Genomic DNA, 23,857 nt, shown 5'->3' with positions numbered 1-23,857 from the left:
CCGTGTTTCCGATTAGCTCTTTTATAGGAAACATCTTCCCACCAAAGCCGCTGGTAACTGGTAAAGGGAACACCTCCCTCGGTGAAACAGATTGAGCAAGCAATAAAGGTACATGAGTGCTTCCTAAGAAACCATACATATGAAATGGAAAGATTCTATTGCTGGCGAAAGGATTGACCCAAAGCTTTTACATTTGAATTGGTTCGAGCAGTGTTTTCAATTCACTGTTTATCTAACCGGTTGAACCATTTGAACCATCACTCAGTCAAGATTTCAGGTTCAATTTAAGTAAAATCTGGAGAAGAGTCAAAACACATTAACTTGGTAAAAAAAATCCAACCCGAACAATTACACCATTGACCCAATCAACCCAATGACTGGATTGCGGATTCCAGCACTCTCTTTCTTGCATATTGAATCATGATTGATTGTTATACCTTCATTTCGCGTACCAATTATCAACGTAACGGAATTTTGAACCAAACCTACATGACTGTCTCACTCTATGGAGTATGTACCAGTTTTAGATATTAAAAATTTGAGATTTTAAGCCACCTTTTTTTTTTTACATAAAAACTTCGGCTCTCATTTGAGATTCTGAATATTCTACTTTTTTTTTCCTCATACAAATTTACAATTTGTTCAGAGAAACAATTGTTATTTCTTTTTTTTCCTGGTTGCAATTGCAATGCATTCTTTTTAAACATCTAGAAGCTAGTTGCATGCATAAACAAAAATTACATGATGAAGCTATAAAAAACAGCATTTCTTAGGCCTACATTTCAAGCTTTACTCGCAAAGGAACTTGGGAACCTCAGCTATGGATTATTGTGACACAGGTCTTAAAAAACCTGCCTCAGTATCTTAGGAGGAACCATGAATTCCCATAAATCATAATCCAAAATTGCCAAGAGACCTCAACGTAGCTGTTCCTGTACATTGATTTTCTTCATGCCAACAAGAATAAGAACTCCTAAGCAACTAGCTCACCATTTGAAGCATCATTGGATTCCACATCACTAGACAAGGTCAGCAGTTCCATCAGCTCCAACCGGTACTCAAGACCTCTGAGGTAGTGTCCTAGTAGCATGCACCTTAAGACCAATAAAGCATTAGATTAGTAATGAGTTAAGAATCCACCAACCTAATTAAAAGCATGAGAAGTATAGAATGAAGAAGATGGACATACCAGAAAAGCAGGCGAGCAAGGTAATCCCGAGTGACTGAAATGATGGGCTGGAATTGGATGGAAGTGTTCTCAACAAGTTCAGTACAATCTTCTTCTGCTGCAATGTTCATGATTCTAGTTGATGTGTTATCAGAGAGAGAAGTCTTAGAATGCATCCTAGGAGAAAGGGTTGCAAGGAGCCCATGTACGACACTATGAATGGTTTCTTGCAATTCAGGGGATGCTGGTTCTGACAGCTCAGCCACCTGTTCATAGAAACAGAAGTAAAGAACCACTCATAGGGGATAGATCTGCTAGTCAGGGATTACAAACTTCAAATGACACAGGGATCTTCCACCTGGCTCTGTTGTTGAAAACCAAAGGACTCTCCATGTGCATCTAACTACTCTCTATTTGTGGAGTACACTTTAGTTTAAATTTTAAACCCCTTCCATGTAACCAAAAAGTTCAAAAAAGAAAAAAAAAGCTTTTTGGGGCATTACTTCTAATTCGCCCAATAAACACCAAGGAGATTTTGTATCAAACCTCTCCTGATAATTACTAATGAAGAATTCGGTGGTTCGACAAATCAAAATCAAATTTGCAAGGACAAAATTAGTGATAGGGGTGTTCATGGGTCTGTTCGTTGTTTCCTTTGTAGGTTGTTTGGCCAACCAAACTGACCTGATTGGGTTGGGGAGTTGGTCACCCGAAACCGACCAACCATTAGTGAAAACAAGCCAACTTGGGTTGTATCGTTTGGGTTGGTTTTCAGTTTGGCCAGTCGGTTCAAAAGATTAAATTTAAAAATTGCAGCGGTATTATTAAAAATTAAATTAAAAAGTTTAAATTTACAATATAAAATATTTTAAACTAGGAAGTATAGGAATCTTCCCACTTTCTCATATTAAAAATAAATAAATTTAAATATATATATATATGGTCGGGTCGGTTTACAAACGGCCAAACCAAAACCGACCTGGCCTCTTGGGTTAGCATAATGGCTGAACCAAAGCTGACTGAAAATACTAGAAAACCAACCAACTCGGATCAGTTTGGGTCGAACTGGTTGGTTTAGCCGGCTTCATCAATTTGATGAACGGCCCTAATTAGTGAGTGTTTTTTTTGTCTATTTATTGGTTGGCCAGTTGTTGGAACCATCTCAAGCCACTTTGGAAGGTTTAGGCATTTCTCCAAATGGACTCAACTAAAAACCAAGGAAAAGATGATATCAAAAGCCTGCTTTCTGAACAATCTACCAGGGTGGTACTTGTAAGAAAAGAGTATGAGAAGAGAATCCACATCCTAATCGTTCAAGATCTAATAAGCGAAGAAGTAAATGTAAAGTCTGCAGGCTTTTGGGCCAGTTTATGACGGGTAAATAGGTAAAGTATGCCAGTTGTTGGAGCTTTTATGAGGTTTCTAGGGACAGAGATCTCAGCTCTCGAATTGGAATATTTTCTGGGTAAATTTTCTGCTGGGTCTAACCTCACTACTCATCTAATATATAAATGGGAGAGTTGCTTTCCTGTTTTAGGTACAGGGTAGTCACTCCCCTTTGAAAAACAGTTTCCGGAAATAAAGACTACCTTTTCAGGACCCTGAGGGAGAGGTGAGGGCTATCTTTCAGAACCAATCAAACAAAATAACTCAATAGCCTGAAATATTGGATTCATCAAAAAAAAAAAAGGCCTGAGATATTGGCAGTACTTCAAGGTTTAAAGTTAAGGAGGTCACTTGAATATAAAGGCCTTATGGTGGAAGGTGACTGAAGGCTAATAATGGCATGGCTGGACTGAAACAGAACCATCCAGTTCCACAAACATAAATATTGTAAGGGAAGCAAGGAACGCAGAAAGGGATCTGAACACCACCTTTGTCTGAGTATGAAGATCAGCAAATGGTATGTCTTATATTCTAGCAAAACAGGGCACCAACAGAGAGCCACAGATTGTACCAATGGGAGCCACAGATAAAAGGGATGGTTGGACGGAAAATGGAATGATGTAATGTAGAGAAGGGTCAAACAAACGGTTATGATGTTGGAAGAACATAAAAGGATGTAGGAGTGTGTTGGGTACTGCTTGTACCAATTACACTGTACATATCTATTGTTCTTTCTCACATATTAATAAGATGACAAGCTATCATTAAAAAAAAAACTTACTGGATATGTTCATACAAACTCCTTTTTTTTCGTCTTTTTTGCCTATATAATTCTTATTAGAAAAAGTGTTTAAAATAGAAAAAAATCATAGAAAATGTAAAAATTAAATGAAAAAAAGACATGCCCCTATACCTGTAGGCTGGGATCAAGCAAGCGTAATATTTCCATCAATGGATTCCATGCATATAAATGCACCAAAACATACGAAAGTACAAATTGACAGAACATGTTTCCTCCACCATTAGTACAATCCCTGGAAAAACTGACGACTATATGAACTATAAAAATACTGTGAGCTCTCTTTTGATAAAGGAAGTTGAAAAACATGATTAAGACTTGCTAATTAGAAAACTTTAAGACATGTTACCAGCATGAAAAAAACCCCTCCTTATCAGGGAGTTATTGTGCCAAAGTCGTATAGTCAACTTATTAAGAGTCTGACCACAAAAGAATAGGGTCCAGCAGATTTAGAAAATCATCCTTCCAATGTCAAGATTCCAACTTGATGAGTTAGAGAAGTCTTTGAGTGTCTACACTATAGACCTAGTTTCAAAACCCATCTTCACCTACCAACTACCAATGGATAATGATTAACCCTTTTACCTGCCAAGAAAAGAGGTGGAGAAAAAAAAGAAAGTAGCATTGATAACAGTTCTTGGAGCCAGGATGCCACAACCAACTCAGAGCTCTAGAAAATCATAAAGTGACAGTAACATGGACAAGCACTTTCACCACAGTTTTATTGGCTGATTGCAAAAGCCATGGGAGAACAGGTGTCATCATCCCAATATTTGTCAAGAAGAAAATCACAAGTTTCCTCACATTCCCTTACCTCAAAACTTATTGGAGGTGGAAATGGGAGCAGCCACAGCCACCTGAGCTCTAAAATTCCATATTGGAGGAGATCAGCAGCTATCATGCGCACCCTTCCTGTGGAATCATTTTAGAGGCCAGAAATAAGGACAACCTTAACTGCCCTTAATGTGAAATTCAAAAGAGTGGAAAATAGGGGCCACCTCTAAACACCTTGCAAGTGGAGAGTAGAAGCCGCATCAAACAACCTAACCATTAAACCTTTTCCAGGCAAAAAGTGATAAAAGCCTTGCACAAATGAATCACCTTTCCACCAACCAACCACATCTCACCTTGCTAATCTGGCACTAGTAAAGTTAAGGAGGAGATTGATCAGGGCTCTTGTATTTTTGGACAATAAGGGTGTGCTCGTCATTTTACATCTGAGGGATAGGGTTTAGCCTAAGAGTTTGATGTGCTTAAAATTTTAGTCTAGTTCTAGTATGATTGACCAATATGGTGAATATCTGAATGATATTGGACTATTTATTTATTTTTTGCCTATTGTGCGTATGGCGAGTGATTCTAGGTGCCAATTGAGTGATTTCAAGCTTTCTCTCTCTATCTTCTTTATAATTTTGTAAGCAGAAACTACAACCATCAACAGCAAACCAAATCTTCATTAAAAGAGATTATTTGACATCTCTAAAGGATTAAAAATGATCCAAATTATTTTTTCTCTCATATTTATATCAAAACCCTAATTTTTCCCATTTAAGAAATTTTCATCCTTTTGTGCCAAACCACCTTCAAATGCCCTCAAATTATGTCACCCCACACAAGTTTCAATCACCTTCCATTCCATCCAAAAATTCTAACCAAAATTCTCATTCATGGAAATTTGGCAATTTCTCTTATGAAGGAACTTTTTTCTTGTTGTGAAAAGTCTGATTAAGATGCCTTCAAATTAAACCACTCCTTGTAAATTTCCTTAACTATTCCATCCCTTCATCAGTTCTTACATTTTTTTTCTGTGGTCCCAAAAATAAGCTATATTTCTCAGAATTTTAACCCAAAGTCTTTCTAACCCCTTTGAATCCTTACCTTTAGTCCTAATATCATCCCTATAACCCTCTCTTAGCCAATGATTACCCCTTAGACTCATCCTTGGGTTACTAGTCCAATGTCAATTTGGTGTCAGAGCAGTTGGTCCTACATAATTTAGTCAGTGCTCTTCAGTCAGCCTCAATTTCATAAATCTTTTGGTCCATCCTTCAACCTATTTCTCTTTCTCTCACTCTTCTGTTTTAGCAACAATACCATATGGATGCGACAATTAAGATGCAGAAACAATAATCACAAAGTGAAGGTATCTAACTCTGTAAACTGCGATATCATATAAGCTACTAAAGCAACTTGTAAGAAAAATATTAGTTGTAATACCAGCTACAAAAAGTTGAAGATAAAAAATGTCAGAAAGATTACCTTTTCTGGTTGCAGAGATCTCAGGTAGTCCAATAAGTCATTCTTCTCTTCCCCAACAAACTGTTGCATTTGAAGGGCTGCATTTTTCCTTTTAACTTCAGATAGTTCCTTCATATTACATATAAGACAGTTAGGTGATTATCAAACAGAACCATTAAATTACAACAGGACCTGTCTGTATTAGCCTAAGGATGAGAATAAAAAACAGAATGTGTATAGCATAAATTTGTTAGTGAAAAAATTGTAATATAATTTCTCACATAACATAGTTCACTCAATTAGACTAATAACTGGGCTTTTTGATATTTGGGTAAGTCCCATTCAGGAAATCATGTAGATGTTCCCTTAATTACATCTCTACTAGGGGCAAAGAAAACCTCTTGATTTTGAATTAGTACAAATGAACAGACTAAACTAAGTAGAACTTTCCTAGAGAGTTTTCCTTTGAAAACTCTGTTATATATTCCCTCTTCATTTGATAGAAAACCAACATATATAAATAAATAAACTTATTTTTTAATGCATGACATGCAAATAGGGATCATAAGTCACCATATTTCATAAATAAGGTTGGCCTTTAAATAGTGGTTATGTGCATTATCATGGTGTGGGGAACTATAATCAGCCAAGTTTCTTTTTTTTTTTTAACTAAGCTTTAGAGGCAACCATAATTGGCCAAGTTTCATGAACAAGGCTGTAGATGGTTTGTTTTTCACATAAAGTAATAGTTTTATAGGTGAATATAGTGTGATGAACTATAATCAGCCAAGTTTCATGAACAAGGCTATAGATGGTTGTCTCCCTCACATATGATTAAATGTGAGACAAGGAGAGAAAGAGAAAAAATAACAATAAAGAAAGAAAGGGTGAAAGAAATAGAAGTAAAGACATAGTTCTCATGAAGGAAGTTGCAGGAGTATCATAGTGAAGAGGTGGAGGAAACACTTCAATCCCTAACTTCCTCTTTCTCCTTCTCTTCTTTTTCTTCACACCACAATCTTCCCCTCTTTCTCCTCTTGTTTGTCTTTTATTGCTGGAAATTCTATCAACAAAATAGCATTAGCTAAAAAAATGTCATTAGCCCTCTCTCCTACAAGGAGAGGGGTTAATATAGAGGAGGGAGGTGGTTAGGTAACTCCACACCCCTATCTTCTTAGGGTGCCAAGTGTCACCTCACTTAAAATGGGTTAATGAGGGAAAAGAAAACTTTCTTCCTAGGGTGACATGTGTTACCCCACTTAAAGTGGTTAAAGGAGGGAAAATAACTCCATCTTCCCAGGGTGAGATGTGCCACCCCACTTAAAGTGGCTAGAGGAGGGAAAAAGTCTTCTCTTCCTAGGGTGACACGTGTCACTCCACTTCAAGTGGCTAAAGGAGGGAAAATAGCCCTCTTGTTAGGATAGAGCAAGTGGCATCCCCTTTATAAATATAGTGGGACACCTCACAAGATTATTAATTAATATAAATTTAGTTCTTTTAGGGCCTGTTGTCCCATTAAGGGTGTGTTCTGTAGTGTAGATGAGAAATTGGTGAGTGTGGACTGGTCCACACCACACTTTTTGATTCCATGTATCTCATATACATTTTATGAATGACCTACACAGTCAATCATAAATGTCTAATGTTTGCATTTTATATAATAAAAATATTGAAAAAGGCATCAAAAATTAAAATTAACCAATAAATATTAATTTTAATAAAAACAATAGTAAAATAATTTAAAAATAAAAAATATTTTAAATATTTAAAAATATTATTGTTTTTTATCAGAAATGGTAACTTTCATTAGACATATTAAGAGAATACATTGTCACCACCCAGTTAAGGGTGTTTACCCCAAGAAAAGTAATTTTTGATTACAGAATAGCCCAAAACAAGTTTTCCTTGAAAGTTCCTTGCTTTGCAAGGGTGTCGGCTAGTCCATTTGCTGACCTCCTTGTCCACTTGAACAATGCCCCAACCTCTCTTGCTAAGCAGTTTATTTCCCTCATGAATTGTTGATGTACCCAGGCCCCCAAGTTATGTGACTGCAACCACCCAATTAATAGTTTAGAGTCCCCTTCTACCTCAATCTGGTGTAAGCCCCATTGTTTAGCCAGTCTTAGACCTTGTAGCAAGGCCATAATCTCTGCTCTCAAAGAGTCTCCATCACCTATCGGACATGAATACAGTGCATTAAGAAAATTAATATTTAAATAAATGAAAAAAGAGTGGAAAAGGATTACCACCGGGCTTGTGATAAAATTAAAAAATTAAAAAGAAAGAAATGTATGTAGAAGAGATGTATTGTATCAAAATAGAGTGTGGAAATGTTGTGGACCAGCCACATCCACAAGATATATGTCTGGCCGAGGTTTTAGGTTGTGGACGAGGACAATCCACGATGTATTGTGGACCAGTCCCGTCCACAGCCAACTGAACGCCATGGACATCTCGTGGTGTGGACCGCAACATGCCATCCATGAGATGACCATGGTTCTGAACACCACCTAAATGGGCTCTACTACAGGCCCGTTAAATGCTTACTGCATTATAAATAAGGCCCAATTAACTTGGGGACTTGTTCATTAAGCCCCTTTTTTCCCTAAATTTTTCAGCCCACCCATAGGACCGACTAGGCTTAAAAGATCAAGCTAGAAAGAAAGCCCCTTTTTTTGCTGTGATTGGGAATACCTTAATAACCTTCTCACAGTCCAACAAAATTAAGGACTTAACAAAATTCGATGGAGTTTCATGAATTGTTAAGACATGACAATAGAATATTATGACAATTGAGATTCAGTCTAGAGTTGCTACATGCACCATCATTCAACTAAGATACATGGGTCAGTCTTTTTGGTTTGGTAAATCACTTCCTTTTCTAAACCAAACTTCCAGACACAATGGTCTATGGAGACAGACATGACTTGCATTTCAAAAAAAGCATCTCTTTTCTCGAGGATTACAAAAAGAAGAATGAGTGTGATGGCTTGCACATCATAGAAGCAAATAATGAGAGAGGTTCACAGTTTTCAATCTGGTTCCTAGCTTGCTGAAAGTTTGCACAATGCCCTGTCTCACATTATCATAGCCCAGAGTATCATAGCCAACAAAGAAAACAGTAATGCTTCAAATAGAAACTAGAGAATAAGAATTTTCCCTAACCCAAAAGAGAACAACAAACAATCCAATAAATAAACACCTCCCCTACAATAACTAAAAGGAATGAAAGTACAAGAACAAGTCTAGACCTTCAAGACATAATGGTCAAGACCCTGAGGTCCAAACAACAAACCAAGTAACTAACCAAATACTAACTCGGGAGGGCTGAACCCTAATATAGCTCACTTGTATCAACTCTACCTAAAACCAAGCAGCCAACAAGTTGGATGGTCTTTGGATTCAAAGCAGCTGCCCTCCTTGTTGTGATGTTCTGCTAGTGCCATCATAACCATCTTTCATCCATCCTATAACTACCTACCCCCCTTTACCTCCACTTACGAGAAGACAAAGAAAACATCAATATCAGACCCTGAAGCAAGAAATAATCTCTGTTCTGATAGAGTACCCAGATAACCAAGGTGCCAGAATAAACCAGTAATTCTCTCCCTCATAGTCTCCAAGCACCACTTGAACCCCTAACTGTCTTGAATTCCCTAGACAAAAAGCAATTAGTTAACTTGGCTATTCCTGCAAAGGGAGGAGCACAAAAATGTCTTTCAGTTGATGAAGAAGCCACACAAGATCACCTTCTCACCACATCATCAACAAATTAATCTTTGAACCCCTCTATGGTATGAATTTGGGCAACTCTAATAGTGATAAGATCATCCAACATCTAGGAGAGTTTGAGGTAGTGTTTTGGTTCAAGTTGAGAGCTGAATGTCACGAGATGACAAGATTGACTCGACCTTACTGTGGAGAGGGCTGATGGAAGAGGTTTCAGGAACACTCTAGAAGTTTTAGAAGCCCCAAGACACTTCAAGAGAGTTCAAGGAGATTCTGGAAGCACTCTAGAAGCCTCATGAACACCCTTGAACTTTGTACATACTTTTAGACCTATTCTAGAGCATTCATGTATCTAAGGGAACTGAGATAAGTCTAGAAGAAGGAGAAGTCTAGAAGCAAGTCCAGAACATTCATATTCTAGAGAAATCCCTTAAGGAGGTGGAGGTGCTTATAAAAGGGGACCCCCTCCCTCATTTGCATTAAGCAACCAAGCAAACAAGTGTTGTATTCCTCTCTTGAGTAATACAAAGAGTTCATTTGAGTTCTCCATCTCTCTTTCCTTGTGTGCTTTGTGCTTTTGTTGCCTAAGTGTGTGCCTTATTGTGAGGGACGAGTTGGTAGGCTACTTGGTCTCAAGAACCAGGAGAGTGCTCTAAGTAGGGAAGGCTGACTTGTGGAGCGACGGACTGCTGCCCAAGTGCCGCACGAGACGCTAGAGGAGTCTAGGTCTGTGACATGAAGCTGACTATCCCTTTCAAGAATAAATTTTTGTTTTTTATACATATTTCTTCTATTATTTTACTTCACCAAATGAATATATTCTTTATATTTTCTGCACATGATTGATCATTGAAAAGTCTTATTGCATCCAACATGTTTCTTATAAGCATAGAGCCAACCAGTATACCACATGTGGCCAGCCAATATTGCTGCAACCCTCATGACCCAAATAGATTATTCATCTGACTTACCCAATGTAAGATACTGTTCCATCATTCCAATCCAAAATCGCAACTTGTTTTTAAATGACAAATTATTTGAACTGTTACCTTCATTACATTTGATCCATATGATCCATACCATGTTTATTGACATGCAACATTTTTTTTGGATCAATGTAGAATTTATTAATTCAATAGATCAAAGCAATACAAGTATCCCGAAGAGAGGTGCAGCAGCATCCTCTCCAATAACATAAGTTAAAAAATAAACCAAGTTACAATTGAGCCAAGAACAAATGCTCCCTATTTACCCCTTTGCTTGGCTAAACAATCAGCCAAAGCATTTGCTGCTCTTCCCACCCTCTTCATGCTTATATTCTTATTCTGTGTAAGCGATTTGAATCTCTTGATTTCATTCCTAGTAGCACCAAATAGCAGACTCTGAGTCCTACACCACCACCACTTTTGACTCCCCTTCTATCAGTAGGGATTTCAAACCACGTTGATTTGCAACCTGCACTCCTTGAACAGCTGCTAGTAATCCAGCCGTTCTCCCAGTGGACCTGAGAAAAAGGACAAAATATTCCCATCCTCATTTTTGAGAACCCCACCTATTCCAGACGGATCTGGATTTCCAAGATTGCTTCCATCAAAGTTTAGCTTTCCATAGCCTTTAGGGGGAGACTGTTCTTTCTGAAAGAGCAACTTGCCATAGATGACCAATTCCTCCATGGATCGTCAAAACAAAATTGACTGAATAGTTCCAAAGTTTTTAACCATTGGATTGCCCTATTCAGCACACAATCCTTTATCTCTTGTAGGCTTCTCTCATTCTCTTGGAAGATTCTTGCATTCCTTTCTTCCCATATGATCCACAACAAAGCTGTTCTAGAACACCTCCACATAAACCTTCCTCCTTTTTCAGACCAAGCACCTAAACGAAGGTAGAAGAATCAAAGAGTGTGCTAACCTCTATTGGCATACTCCACTTGCACCCAAACAACGAGAAAAGCCAAACCCATAATTTTGCAGTATAGTGCGCCTAGGTGCACAGGCGAGGTGGCATTTTAGGGTAGGCACCTCGCCCAAGTCCTAGGCACAGCCCTTTCAAAAGGCGTGCACTTGGTGCGCCTCAGCCCAGGTGCACGCCTTTTGAAAAATTTGACGCTTTTTTGCTTTGAGTCTAGCGGTTGGGACAGGGGCTCCGCCCCCATGCCACGCCCCTTGCCTTGAGGGGCATGGCACAAAGGCGGCTCGTAGAATCAGGAATGTAATATGTCACACTCACATTAGCTACTTGAAGTAATGTAATTGAGAAAAAAAGAGATTATGGGTTTTATATGCTTGAAAATGTTTTATATGTTTGATTTTATTTTTAAATTCTTATTTGAATATGCTTTACATGTTATGTATATGTATTTTAAATTTTCTGAATTTTTTTATTTTTAGCATTTTTTTTAATTTTTGTGCCTTGCTTAAAAAGGTGCGCGCCTCAGGCGCAAATCGACCCCTGCACCTTTTTTGTGCCTTACGCTTTTAAAAAACTATTGTAGTAACAGAACAAGAAATTAGTAAATGGTAGCGATCCTTACTGTTATGCCTACAAAGAATATATCAATCAGGTGAGATACACAGGAGAGGTCTTCTCTCTTGTAAGTTATCTAAGGTGTTTACTTTCCATAGAACACTTCCTAGAAAAAAGCACTAACTTTAAGGGGAATAGGTCTACATCAAACTTCCTTAATAGGGAAATGCTAAGGCGAAGACTAACAAAGAAATTTAAAGAAAGAATTATAAGAAAAGACCTTTTGGAAAGTAAACCCTTTTGTCTGGTTTTGAGGGATCCACACAAACCTTACTAAGAATTCTCAACAAACTGGACACAAAACCAATCTTCTCATCCCTTAACCCATTATGAAAACCAAAATCCCAAGTTGAGACCAAAGGAGTTACTGGAGTGGAGATAAATTTGGACACAACCTCCTTTTTATACAAAGAGATGGAGTATAGGGAAGGAAAAAGGTCCTTTAGGCTCCGTTTGGTTTGTGGGAAGATTTGGGTGGGATGGGAAAGTGTAAAAATTTACTCTTCCATTGTTTGGTTTTATATATGGGAAAACAATGAGAAAAGCACTGTGATGAGAGGAAAGCGAAGACGATGAACATTGCTCTGTTTCACCAAGAGGGAGACAAACAGTAGTTCGTGGTGGAAAGCGAAGACGATGAACGGAGATCCTGGTCACCACTGCTGGTATTTCCTGTGTTCGTTGTCGAGAAGATGATGAGCAATGCTTTTTTTGGGTGAAAAACAAAAGACAGAAGAAGAAGAAAGAGAAGAAGAGAGGAGAGAGGGAGGAAGGGAATGGCTGAGAGGGGGTTCCGCCGCCGCTGCTCTGTTTCTGGGTCCGAACAGGGAAGGGGAGGTAGCAGATCGCCGATGGTAACGGGGAAGGCACTGGTTCTCTCCCTCCTCTATTCGACATCGTTGGTTCTCTACAGTGGTTTCTCAAAATTTTCCATCGGGGTCGCATGGTTTTGGTGCGACCCCAAATCTATGATTTTGGGATCTGACATCTCACACTTTTCTCATCCCATCCCTCTATTTCCCTCAAAACAAATGAAAGAAAAAGGAATATTTTTGGAATATTCCCTTTTTCTCATCCCCATCCCACAAACTAAACGGAGCCTTAAAGAAAAATCCCCAACCCAAACATACTTCGGAAACATAACAGAATTCCCAAAACACACATCATACCTAACATACCTGAGAAATTAGGGAAGAATATTGTGAATTGCCTTCCATGGTGTTGCCAACATGGCCCAACAAGATACACCAACATCCCAATTGTTCTCTAAACAACCATGAATACTTGCCACCACTTCATACCACAAACTCCTTTCCAAAGGCCACCTCCACAATCATTTTCCTAATAACACTGCATTATTTGGTACTACATTTTCTATGCCTATACCCCTTCCTCTTTACTTCTACATAGGGGTGCCAATTGTATTCGAAAATCTGATTTCGAATTCAAGATTCGACATAATCGAATCGAATTCAGATATAACCTGATTTGATTTGATAAATATCCAAATCTGACCAATTATTTAATTCTTATATATAATATATAAAATATTTAAATGTTTTATATAATGTATATATAATAGTTAAATTATATAAATAATTTATATATTTATATACTTTAAATAAATAAAATATTTATTTATTAGCTAAAATAATTAATTGGTCAAATTTTCAATATCCGTCGGATATCAGATTTTCTAATCGAATTCGAATTTGGATATTGCCTTATTCGGTTCGAATTCGATTCGTTTACACCCCTACTTCTACACATAATCTCCCACTTAATTAGATGGTCCTTCTTGCTTTCCCCTAGTTCCTAAAGAAAATCTCTCATAAGTTTCTCTAATTTCTTTGCTTCTCTAGGTGGAATCCTAAAGACAGAGAGAAAGTAGGTTGGCAAATTGGCAATGAGTAGCCCTAATCAAAGTATGTGCCCTCCTAAGGAGATATAGTTCTTCTTCAATGTAGCTAATCTCTTAACAAACTTTCTACCACTGGGTTCCAAGACCTACTCTCCCTAGGGTTGGCTCCTAACAGATGGCCTAGGTACTTCAAAGGCCAAGAACACTTTAAACAATCTGCAATAGCCTTAACTTCCCTACCCTCCATAGTCCATATTAATACTTGCTATGCAGCTTTTGTCCAAGTTAAATTTCAAATTAGAAAATCTTTCAAACCTCCTTATTAGCTCTTTTAGATTCCTTACCTTTCTGACATCAACCCCTTAACAAAAAAATAATTATATCATCTGCAAATCAAAGGAGGGTAATTGGAAAATCATTTCTTCCTAATCTCCAACCTCTTGTCAAGTCCTCCCTATCAGCAAACGAGATTAACCTAATAAACACAACGACTACTAAAGTGAACAAAAACGAAGAAAGGAGATCATCCTACCTAACACCCCTACAAGCTTGGACAAATTCCTTTACCACTTCATTCACCAAAATAGAATAGTGAGAAGAGCTAATGCAACCAAACACCCAATTACACCATCTTTCCCCAAATCCACAATTTCTCAACACCTCTATTAAAAACTCCCAGTCCACCAAATCATAAGCTTTTTTAAGGTCCAATTTACACACAAAGCCCTTTCACCTAAATCTCCTCAGCTCCTCCACAAACTCATTAGTAATCAAGATCGGATTTGTTATTTGTCTTCCTTGTATAAAGGCCCCTTGGTTTTGACTAACAAGAGAAGGGATGACCTCTTTAATCCTCAAAGACAAGACTTTAGCTAAAATTTTATAAATACTAGTCACCAAGCTGATTAGTTGAAAGTCCTTTGGGTAACTAGCATCAGTCTCCTAGGGGCGAAGGCCAAGAAAATGGTACTGACTCCTGTGCTGACTATATGATTATATGCAAACTCCAAAGACATCACATAAATCATCTTTCAACACTTCCTAATAGTCTTGATAGAATGGAATTGTAAAACCATTTGGGTTTGAGGCCTTGGACCTATCCATTAAGAAAATTGTGCATTTAATCTCTTCCTCAAAATTCATTTATCAAAAAAAAAATCTCAAAATGTCTCTCTATCCGGCTTGCGTTTTCAACAGCCAAACTTGGCCAATCCAAACCATCTACCCGCAACTTGTGATTTAGTGGTCTTCTATAAATGGATTTGAAATGATCAAGAAAGGTCCTAGAAATCTCATCTTGGGTAGAGATCACTTCCCCATCAATCTCTAGCTTGGCCACAAAATTTGGTATTCCCATCACCTTCCTTAATCTACTTGTGCCTAGGCTTTTTGCTTCCAACAAATCTCCTCTCTTAGTAACACTTCTTCCAACTGCCTTCTCAGAAATTTATCTTGCTCATTCAAGTTCCTTTGAGTCTCCTTAACATCCAACTCTACAATCTAAGACAGTAGTCTCAACTTTTGTTCCTCAATTCTCCCAAAATGGTCCCTCTTCCACTCTTTTAAATTGGCTTTCAACTTTTGCAATTCCTTGTGAAACTTAATCATCTTCAATTTACCCTCCCAATTATTTATTCCACTAAACTTTCAATTTGTTTTGAATAAGAAGTTAGAAATGATAAAGAAGTAAGAACTTATCCAATATCTAACACAATATTTGAGTATTTGAACAACCATATATAAACAATATGCACATGATCTAAAAAGTAGAATAAAGATCAATGTGAAATCACAGAAAACCCTCAACATGTGGCATTGATCAAAGAAGTATATATGGGTCGTACATGATTGCACAAACCCCAATTATTTTTCCTGATGTTGACAATAGATAAATTTAGCTAATCAAAAGTTAGACAATTATCAAAGTTAATGGAGAAGACATTTCAATGTTTACCAAGAAATCTTATTTGAAGTATGGAGAATAAGCCATAAAAAAAGTACAGAGAATAGCATGTACCTTCTTGGCAGAAGACAAACGAGATTGCAAATGAAGAATATATTCTCGAGCCTCAGGGGTTATTTCCCCAAGGTCATGAAAACTCTTGCTCCCATATGAGGGATATTCATCACTTCTTTCATATTTGGGCAATATATCATTTTTCCCAGAAAACTCAAATATTCTTGGGCTACCATCAACTGACATCCCATGGTCATCAGGTTTAGCATTCTCTAGCCTTTGTTTTCCAAAATCCTCTGCATTTATATCAAGGTTCTTTTCAAGGCAAAGTCTATATTCAGCATTCCTCAGTGTATACCTACAATATATGGAATAGGACTATTTATTATCTCAGGAATCAATGGACAAAGAAAAAGGATCAAATTCAAAAGAATAAATAGGGCAAGGCAAATTTTGAATAATGTCCAAGCCTATTATCTAGACCTAGAGTATTTTTAGCATTGGTGGGCAAGAGAGAAGCTATAAATTACCCAAAAGAACATTTCTATCATGCTCAAAACTATAGGGAAACATTTTCATTTATAGGCTTGTTTATAGAAGAACATTTGGCAATAGATGTAGTGGATGTTTATGAAAATTGAAGTAATGTTGTCAATACAAGTGTACAAACTTCAACTGATCCTTCAGGTGTGATCCATAAACCCCAGGACTAGGAAATGGATAGTAAGATTATTGACTTTTCACCAGATACTAAATAATCAAATCAAGACTGTTGTTCTTATCTTACCTTAGATTAATGGGGTTGCCAAAATAATAATAAAAAAAAAGAACTTCCTAAGTGAAAGCAAGAAGGCCGCACAAAGAATAGACATTTCTTTGGCTTAATTGGCTTAATTGAAATCCATAGACATTTCAAGACTATGGATAAGTGGCTTCCTACATCATTATCAGAAGATTCCAAATCAGTGCTGTGTATTTTACTTAGAAAACTTTTGATCTTATAAATCTGTTTTTAGTAGGGCCCTTACTAGAAGGAATTTATTTGTGTGTATGTGTTTTAATTTTGGAAATCTTTTTCAGGTGTTTATCGGGGCCATTACTTGGTACAACGGTAAATCTCAGACAGACAAGCTCGAGAATGCAGGTACAGGTCTAAGAAAGGCCACTTTATGCTGAAAAAAAGGCCACAGGCTATGGGGCTAAATCCTTCATCTTTGAAGAGATCTAGACAAGAAGCGGTATCCAGTATGACACTGAGGGCTCAAGAGTTGAAGAAAACAACTTGATATTTGCAGGCAACACAGTGCTCTGGTTTCAAGGAATCATTGATAGAGCAATCTACACAAATCATTATCATGAATGGAGGAACAACACAAATGGAGGAAGGTCGAATTGCAGAAAGGAAGAATATTAAAGGAAGATTTGTGGGTCTAATTGAAATCTTTGGAGGAGGTAAGAACTAAGAAGCAGCTTGCCTGCTTTCCAGAAGGGAGAACTGCAGGATGGAGAGTGATGATCTCGGGAAGTGCTATGGGACTATCTACAACATGTTGAAGATTCAAAGAAAATGAGGCAGATATTTACATGAATGTCAACTTTAGTTGGTGCTTTTTGTGAATTAACAATAAGCATATATCAGGCTTTCTTGCAGACTTATATAAGAATCAATTTTTTTGATCAGTATAAGAATAAAAAATTAAAATTACCTTATTGATAGTGAAGACTGATTCCTCATGAATCGATGTTCTATGACCAGTTACAATAAGCATTCGTTAATCTATTATTGCTATTTTCTCCTCTGTTTTTCTGCTTAAAAAAAGCACTCATAATCTCTTATTGTCTCCTAAGACCCCGGATAGTTGAGGTGAATATTGGGTATTAGCCCATTTATATTCTCTTATTGCATAATTCTCTGTGTTTTCGCCTCCATCTTACATCAGCAAGCTTGTAATTTTCAACCAAAATTTTAGATTTTTAACTACTGAGAAGCAACCCCAATCGCATGTAAGAGAGGAAGTAGCCCTAGCTTGTGAAACAAAAGCCCATCCATTTGGAATCAGACAGATTAGGTGGTTTTTCTTCTCTCTCCACCATAGATACGGATAAATGACAACGAAACTTGAACACAAGAAAATTAGAGAAAAACGAATTATACCCGGTCATCATAGAAGAAACCAACAACTTGGAGAGGGGCTCCCAGAAAGCTTCAATCAAGACTTGAAACTGGTCAGAAGGAAGTAAGCCCAACATGCCTGATATAGTTCTCTTCATGGCATCTACAGTATTGGGTGGAACATCCTTTTGAAGAAGGGTTACATCCAAAGGCTCTATATCTTGTATAAGATTGGACAAAAATGATTTCTAAAAACCAAACAAAACCGGATTAGAATCCCTATCCAAACTGTAACAAACTCGTTGTTATAGAAGAGAACAAGAATTCAAGAAACAAAACTGACCTTTGAAACATTGGCGGCATCAGATTTGCCTTTGGCGTTGAGCTCATCGAAAGAGGATGTCGACGAAGCGAGCACGAGGGGCCGTAGCTTTCTGGGGTTATTTGTTGGTCGGAATTGAGAGGGCGAGAAGATTGATATAGAACGAGGGCGATAGGAAGAGAGGATATGAGAAGGAGAGGGATGAGAAGATAGGAGAGAGGCAACGGTCGGCATGCCTATACCTTCCGTTGGGCAGTTGTTCTCCCTCTGTATCTCTCTCTCCACCACCTTGGGCTGAGCTGTGTCCTAAACCAACCCAACGACCACCAGATCTAATACCATTTATTGTGATTTGGAGAGTGTTGAGAGTCAGAGTCAGACATGGACGACGGAGTTGAGCTGTAGCGCGTAGGGACGACCTCTTTCCAATGGGAGGTCTGTGTCGTTTTTCGGTTTTATCATTTCTGTTTGTGAGAACTGAGTGTATTGAGAACGATCGTGTCTTGTCTTGTGACTTGTGATTTTGAGCCAGGGGATGTATGGTCACGCCCCGCCATACATATATTATTCTCGTTTATCAAGAATCAATATACTAATGGGTTTTAGACCTAACAAGCCCAGCCCAGCCCAATGACTTATGATGCCAGAAAGACATGACACCGCAAAGGCTTCGATCCCTTTGGGCCGTGAACTTTGATGAAAGGCCATGTGATTGATTACCACTTATATGGGCCGGCCTCGTTAAAACCAAGTTTTGCAAGGTTTTAAAAAAGGGATTAACTGGAATTATAAACATGATAGTCAATTCATTGGTGGGTTTTGATTAGTCAAAACTCTTCTCATACTATATCTTTTTCGTATCATAGATTTTAATTGAATTAAAAAAGTGAGATTTACCTTTGGATGAATTAGAAAAAAATTAAAGTTTCCATTTGTTTAATTAAAATGGTGGATGCTAGCATCACGGAAGTGGCCGTTACATGTATTATACATTTCATCCTCTTGTAATTTAGGAGCTCCGTGATGGACAAGGTCCACAAATTTTTCAGATATCATATCTTTTCCATATCATAGTCAAACCCATTCAAAAAAGGAAATAAGATTAAACCTGCTATTTGAAACGAGATCAAATCAGTCCCCCACAACGTTCCACAGCACATGTTCCCAATACACAGCGGGGATGTGCTGTGGGACGTTGTGGGGGGCAATCTTGTGGAGGGCTGATTTGAACTCATTTGAAACAGCGAAATAAACAAATAGGGCCATCTTGGGCGATTTGGATCTGCTACCAACAATAGGCTGCCAACATGTTCCAACTGTCAACTGCAGCCGCACATTAGGAACATCTCCCATGAATGACAGGGTAGATGTTTCCAACGTACATCTGAGTGGCCTGTTGTGACATGTTGGTAGCGTTGTATTTGTAGCATATCCCTGCCCATCTTGGATTGCCAGGCAAGCAAAACCCATAAACCCATCTAGGGATGAAATTGAGCATACATGGTCATACCCACTAATCCAGTTTTCTTAACAAAGTCCAATTTAGGGTTTGAGTTTCTCACTTTCTCCAACATGGACTAGGGCATAGATAGGGGTTGCAATTTCTCACCCAACCCACCCCGCCCATTTACTTGGTGGGTTGGAAATGGATTGATCACCCATTTGAGTCAATTTAAATGGATTGGGTTGTGGATAACCAGTGGGTTAACCATTAAAGATACAAGTATTAATTCCTTAGCCATTTTTTTTCTAATTTTCTTCATTTGAGTGAAATAATTTATAATTAATGCATTAATTTCTATTAATTATTGACTAAAATTAGTTTTTCCTCGAACAAACACACTTCACCCAAATCCACATAAATCCAAATCAATCCATCCTGAGTCTGGACCAGTTCAACTTGGTCTAAATTTGAACAGACCCGATAACCTTAGTTCGGTTCGTTTGGATCAACCAGCCTAGTCCGTGTTATGGGCCCGAGCGTAGGATCGCGTCACGGGTCGTTCCACGGCAGGAACCCCTGATCTTCCCTTGCCCTTGGCCTTGCGCACAGACCCTATTTTGCCTATCTAGTGGGTGATTTGTCCAAGAGACCACCCGAACTCTCCCTTGGGGTGATTTGTCCAAGAGACCACCCAAACTCTCCTCACTCTTTTCTTGGCTGGAAACTGAATGCTTTATTTCAATTCGTGGCTCTTTAAATAGGAGCTTACAGAAGGAAATTCCTAATTAAACTCAAACTCCAATTTGAACTCAAACTCCTAATTACCTACTCCTAATGGTAACTCACTATTACTTAAGATAAGATAAAGATGAGATTAAGATAAGCTAAGGGATAAGGGATAAGATAAGGATAAGGTAAGCTGGCGGCGAGTTGGCATATTCAGATAAGGATGGGCCCACCCCTATTAGCTGTCGCGTGGGCCCCGCCCTGCTGCTGCTACCGGGTGCATGCGCGCGGCTCATGGTGCCCTGCCGCGCGTGTGGGCGCGCAGTGCTGCTGCAGCGCAGTGCGTGCGCGCGGCTCATGGTATCGCTGCCTTGCGGCGCCGGCGTGTGCGTGGTGCGTGCTGCCGTGCAGTGCGTGCTGTTGCCTGGCGGTGCGTGTCACGCGCCATGGTGCCGCTGCCGTGTGGTGTCGGGCGTGTGCGTGCAGCGCCCTGTCGGGCGGTATGTGCCGCGTGCTGCCAGCCTGCTATGCGGCGCTGCCGGGCGGTGCGTGCCGCTAGGCGGCCCGCTGTGTGTGTTGCTGCCTACGGCTGTGCCGCCGTGCGTTGCCGGGTGGTGTGTTCATAACATCACACCCCTCCCGGACTACGAGCTTGTCCCCAAGCTCGAATTGGGTGTCAAAACACCCTCAAGGGAATCCTGAGTGGCTTTGCCCTCCTGGATCGGGTTCTCATGGAGGGGGTTCATCCTCATCTTCCTCTTGTTTCACCAAGAGGCAGAAAAGTCTCTTGCACCTGTGCCCTGCCGAGTAGGGTTCATCGCAATTAAAACATTGCCCCCTCGCCCTGCGTTCTGCCATCTCAGCCCTTGACAAGTGCTTGATAGGAGGTGTACCGCCGTTGCTCCCCACACTGGATGTTGATATGGAATTGGTGCTCGTCTGTGGCTTCCGTTCTGGGCTGGCTGCTGGATATGAGGCCATTCCGAGTGGTTCCCTGTTGTCTGCTAGTGAAGACCCTCCTCCAGTAGGCTTCGGGTTGGTCCAAGCCACTGCTGGGCATCCCATGCTGAACGGCCCTCGACTGATCTGCAGTTTGCGTTCGAAGGCTCGGGCTAAATTCATTGCTGTGACCAGGTTAGGCGGGCTCTGCATCTCTACATCAACTCTCAGGGGTTCGGCTAGACCAGCTGTGAACATATCAACCTGCTGGTCCGGTCGTACTGAAGAGGCCCTGGCGAGAAGGGTCTGGAACTGCCGCTGATACTCTGCTACGGTACTGGTCTGCTTGAGATTAATGAGTTCCCCCAAAGGGTTGTTTGTTAGTGGGGGTCCGAACCGAAGGAGGCAGTACGACTTGAACTGTCCCCAACTAAGACCTGGTTCCTCCTGCTCTACTCGGTAGAACCAGAGCTGCGCTTCTTCGGTCAGATGGAACGCGGCCAAGCTGACCTTGTCCTTGTCATCAGTGCGCTGGTTGCGGAAGAACTGTTCGCAGCGGTGCAACCATCCCAGTGGGTCTCCCGCGCCGTTGTAGGATGGAAATTCCAGCCGACTGTACTTTGGAATAACAGCGGCTGTTGGGGCAGCGGTCTGCTGTTCGCTGGACGTCTCCGCCCTGTCCGGTCGATGGCTGATGGTGGTGCCGGTTCCCTCCGCGCTTCTTTCGTTGTTGGAGAGAAACGCTTCCAGAAGGCGTCGCAGCTCCCGGACATCATCCTTGACCTCACGCACTTCCAAGCAGGTTTTGGCGAGCCTATGCTCTAGCTCGTGGACCCTGGAAGTCAGCGGCTCCTGTTCCCCCATGACGGTAGGCTCTGATACCAAGATGTTATGGGCCCGAGCGTAGGATCGTGTCACGGGTCGTTCCACGGCAGGAACCCCTGATCTTCCCTTGCCCTTGGCCTTGCGCACAGACCCTATTTTGCCTATCTAGTGGGTGATTTGTCCAAGAGACCACCCGAACTCTCCCTTGGGGTGATTTGTCCAAGAGACCACCCAAACTCTCCTCACTCTTTTCTTGGCTGGAAACTGAATGCTTTATTTCAATTCGTGGCACTTTAAATAGGAGCTTACAGAAGGAAATTCCTAATTAAACTCAAACTCCAATTTGAACTCAAACTCCTAATTACCTACTCCTAATGGTAACTCACTATTACTTAAGATAAGATAAAGATGAGATTAAGATAAGCTAAGGGATAAGGGATAAGATAAGGATAAGGTAAGCTGGCGGCGAGTTGGCATATTCAGATAAGGATGGGCCCACCCCTATTAGCTGTCGCGTGGGCCCCGCCCTGCTGCTGCTACCGGGTGCATGCGCGCGGCTCATGGTGCCCTGCCGCGCGTGTGGGCGCGCAGTGCTGCTGCAGCGCAGTGCGTGCGCGCGGCTCATGGTATCGCTGCCTTGCGGCGCCGGCGTGTGCGTGGTGCGTGCTGCCATGCAGTGCGCGCTGCTGCCTGGCGGTGCGTGTCGCGCGCCATGGTGCCGCTGCCGTGTGGTGTCGGGCGTGTGCGTGCAGCGCCCTGTCGGGCGGTATGTGCCGCGTGCTGCCAGCCTGCTATGCGGCGCTGCCGGGCGGTGCGTGCCGCTAGGCGGCCCGCTGTGTGTGCTGCTGCCTACGGCTGTGCCGCCGTGCGTTGCCGGGTGGTGTGTTCATAACAGTCCGAACATAACCCGATCCAGACTATGCTGATTTGGGTCCACCTGAATCCGAAGTGGAACCGAACGGACTGGTTCGGCCAAGGCCAAGCACAATTACTGACCCAATTTACTTCCCTTGACACGTTTAGGACCAATCTTTCGCCCCCAAACCTGTGCACAAGCTGATATGGGGCAGACCGAGTCAATTCACCATTGACTGAACCAGCCTGGTTTGATCCAACTAAATTGATCCAAAATCCAAACGGTTCAACCAATCTTAATGTGAGTAGCTCGAAGACAATCCAATTAGATAGTTCAAGTTGGTCTGACTGGTGTGAACCTAAGTGGTTTGATCAAATCCAAACATAATCAAATGGGTTTGCTTTTGTTTTAAGTACATAAATATAAGATTAATAAATTTGGGAGGGTTGGATTGGTCAAGGTGAGTTTGAATTGAACCCAAGTACCCAACCCATTTAATTTTATATAACTGGGTCATTAATGGGTTGGCGGGTTAGATGGATTGGATTGAAGCTCAACCCAAACTAAACCCAACCAAATCCGTCCAATTGCCACCGCTAGACATAAATGGAGTGGTTTTAAATTGGACAAAGGTTCAAAGTATCGACCCGTATCATGCCGATGGCTTAACGATACATCCCTCTAGGAGTTATATCGGGTCAATCACCGGTTCAAAGGGTATCCAAGCTTTAAACCAACTCCTCTGAACCGATTTCGGAAAAAACATAAAACTAAAAAAACGTATAGGCCCGTGTTGATATTTAGAACCTTGATTGGACGAATTATTGACAACCAAGCCCATTACAGTGGGCAAAATCTCAACCAATAAGCTCAATGTTTAGTTGAGCCCAGCTACCTGGCTCAAAGGAAAAAGCCCGAAAGAGATTACCAATTATCCAACACTTAACAGATAAATTATAGCTCATAAA

At 40.3% G+C, this 23,857-nt stretch overlaps 1 protein-coding gene and 1 long non-coding RNA gene across 2 annotated transcripts; one reads left to right on the top strand and one right to left on the bottom strand.

The window, feature by feature from the left end:
* Positions 1 to 588: 588 nt before the first annotated feature.
* LOC104607554 (MAR-binding filament-like protein) lies at positions 589 to 18,631 on the bottom strand. The gene is made up of 6 exons (XM_010273219.3): positions 18,121 to 18,631; positions 17,820 to 18,025; positions 15,725 to 16,022; positions 5,613 to 5,720; positions 1,190 to 1,434; positions 589 to 1,094 (listed from the first exon to the last, which is right to left on the bottom strand). The coding sequence occupies exons 1-6, from the start codon at positions 18,331 to 18,333 to the stop codon at positions 974 to 976; spliced, it is 1,191 nt and encodes a 396-aa protein (XP_010271521.1). The 5' UTR covers positions 18,334 to 18,631; the 3' UTR covers positions 589 to 973.
* On the top strand, positions 5,727 to 17,374 carry LOC148791218 (uncharacterized). The gene is made up of 2 exons (XR_016076221.1): positions 5,727 to 10,046; positions 16,745 to 17,374. It is a non-coding gene; the product is annotated as an uncharacterized LOC148791218 (long non-coding RNA).
* Positions 18,632 to 23,857: the final 5,226 nt, after the last annotated feature.

This window comes from Nelumbo nucifera, chromosome 5, assembly GCF_055504915.1.
Source record: "Nelumbo nucifera cultivar China Antique chromosome 5, China Antique-T2T, whole genome shotgun sequence".
NCBI classification, from domain to species: Eukaryota; Viridiplantae; Streptophyta; class Magnoliopsida; order Proteales; family Nelumbonaceae; genus Nelumbo; species Nelumbo nucifera.
This window is presented reverse-complemented; position numbering and strand designations above follow the sequence as displayed.

Coding starts and splice junctions, on each gene's coding strand:
- LOC104607554 (XM_010273219.3), bottom strand. CDS start 18,333: ATGCCGACCGTTGCCTCTCTCCTATCTTCTCATCCCTCTCCTTCTCAT. Junction 18,026..18,120: donor ATGCCGCCAATGTTTCAAAG/GTCAGTTTTGTT, acceptor TTTGGTTTTTAG/AAATCATTTTTGTCCAATCT. Junction 16,023..17,819: donor GTTTCTTCTATGATGACCGG/GTATAATTCGTT, acceptor CATATATTGTAG/GTATACACTGAGGAATGCTG.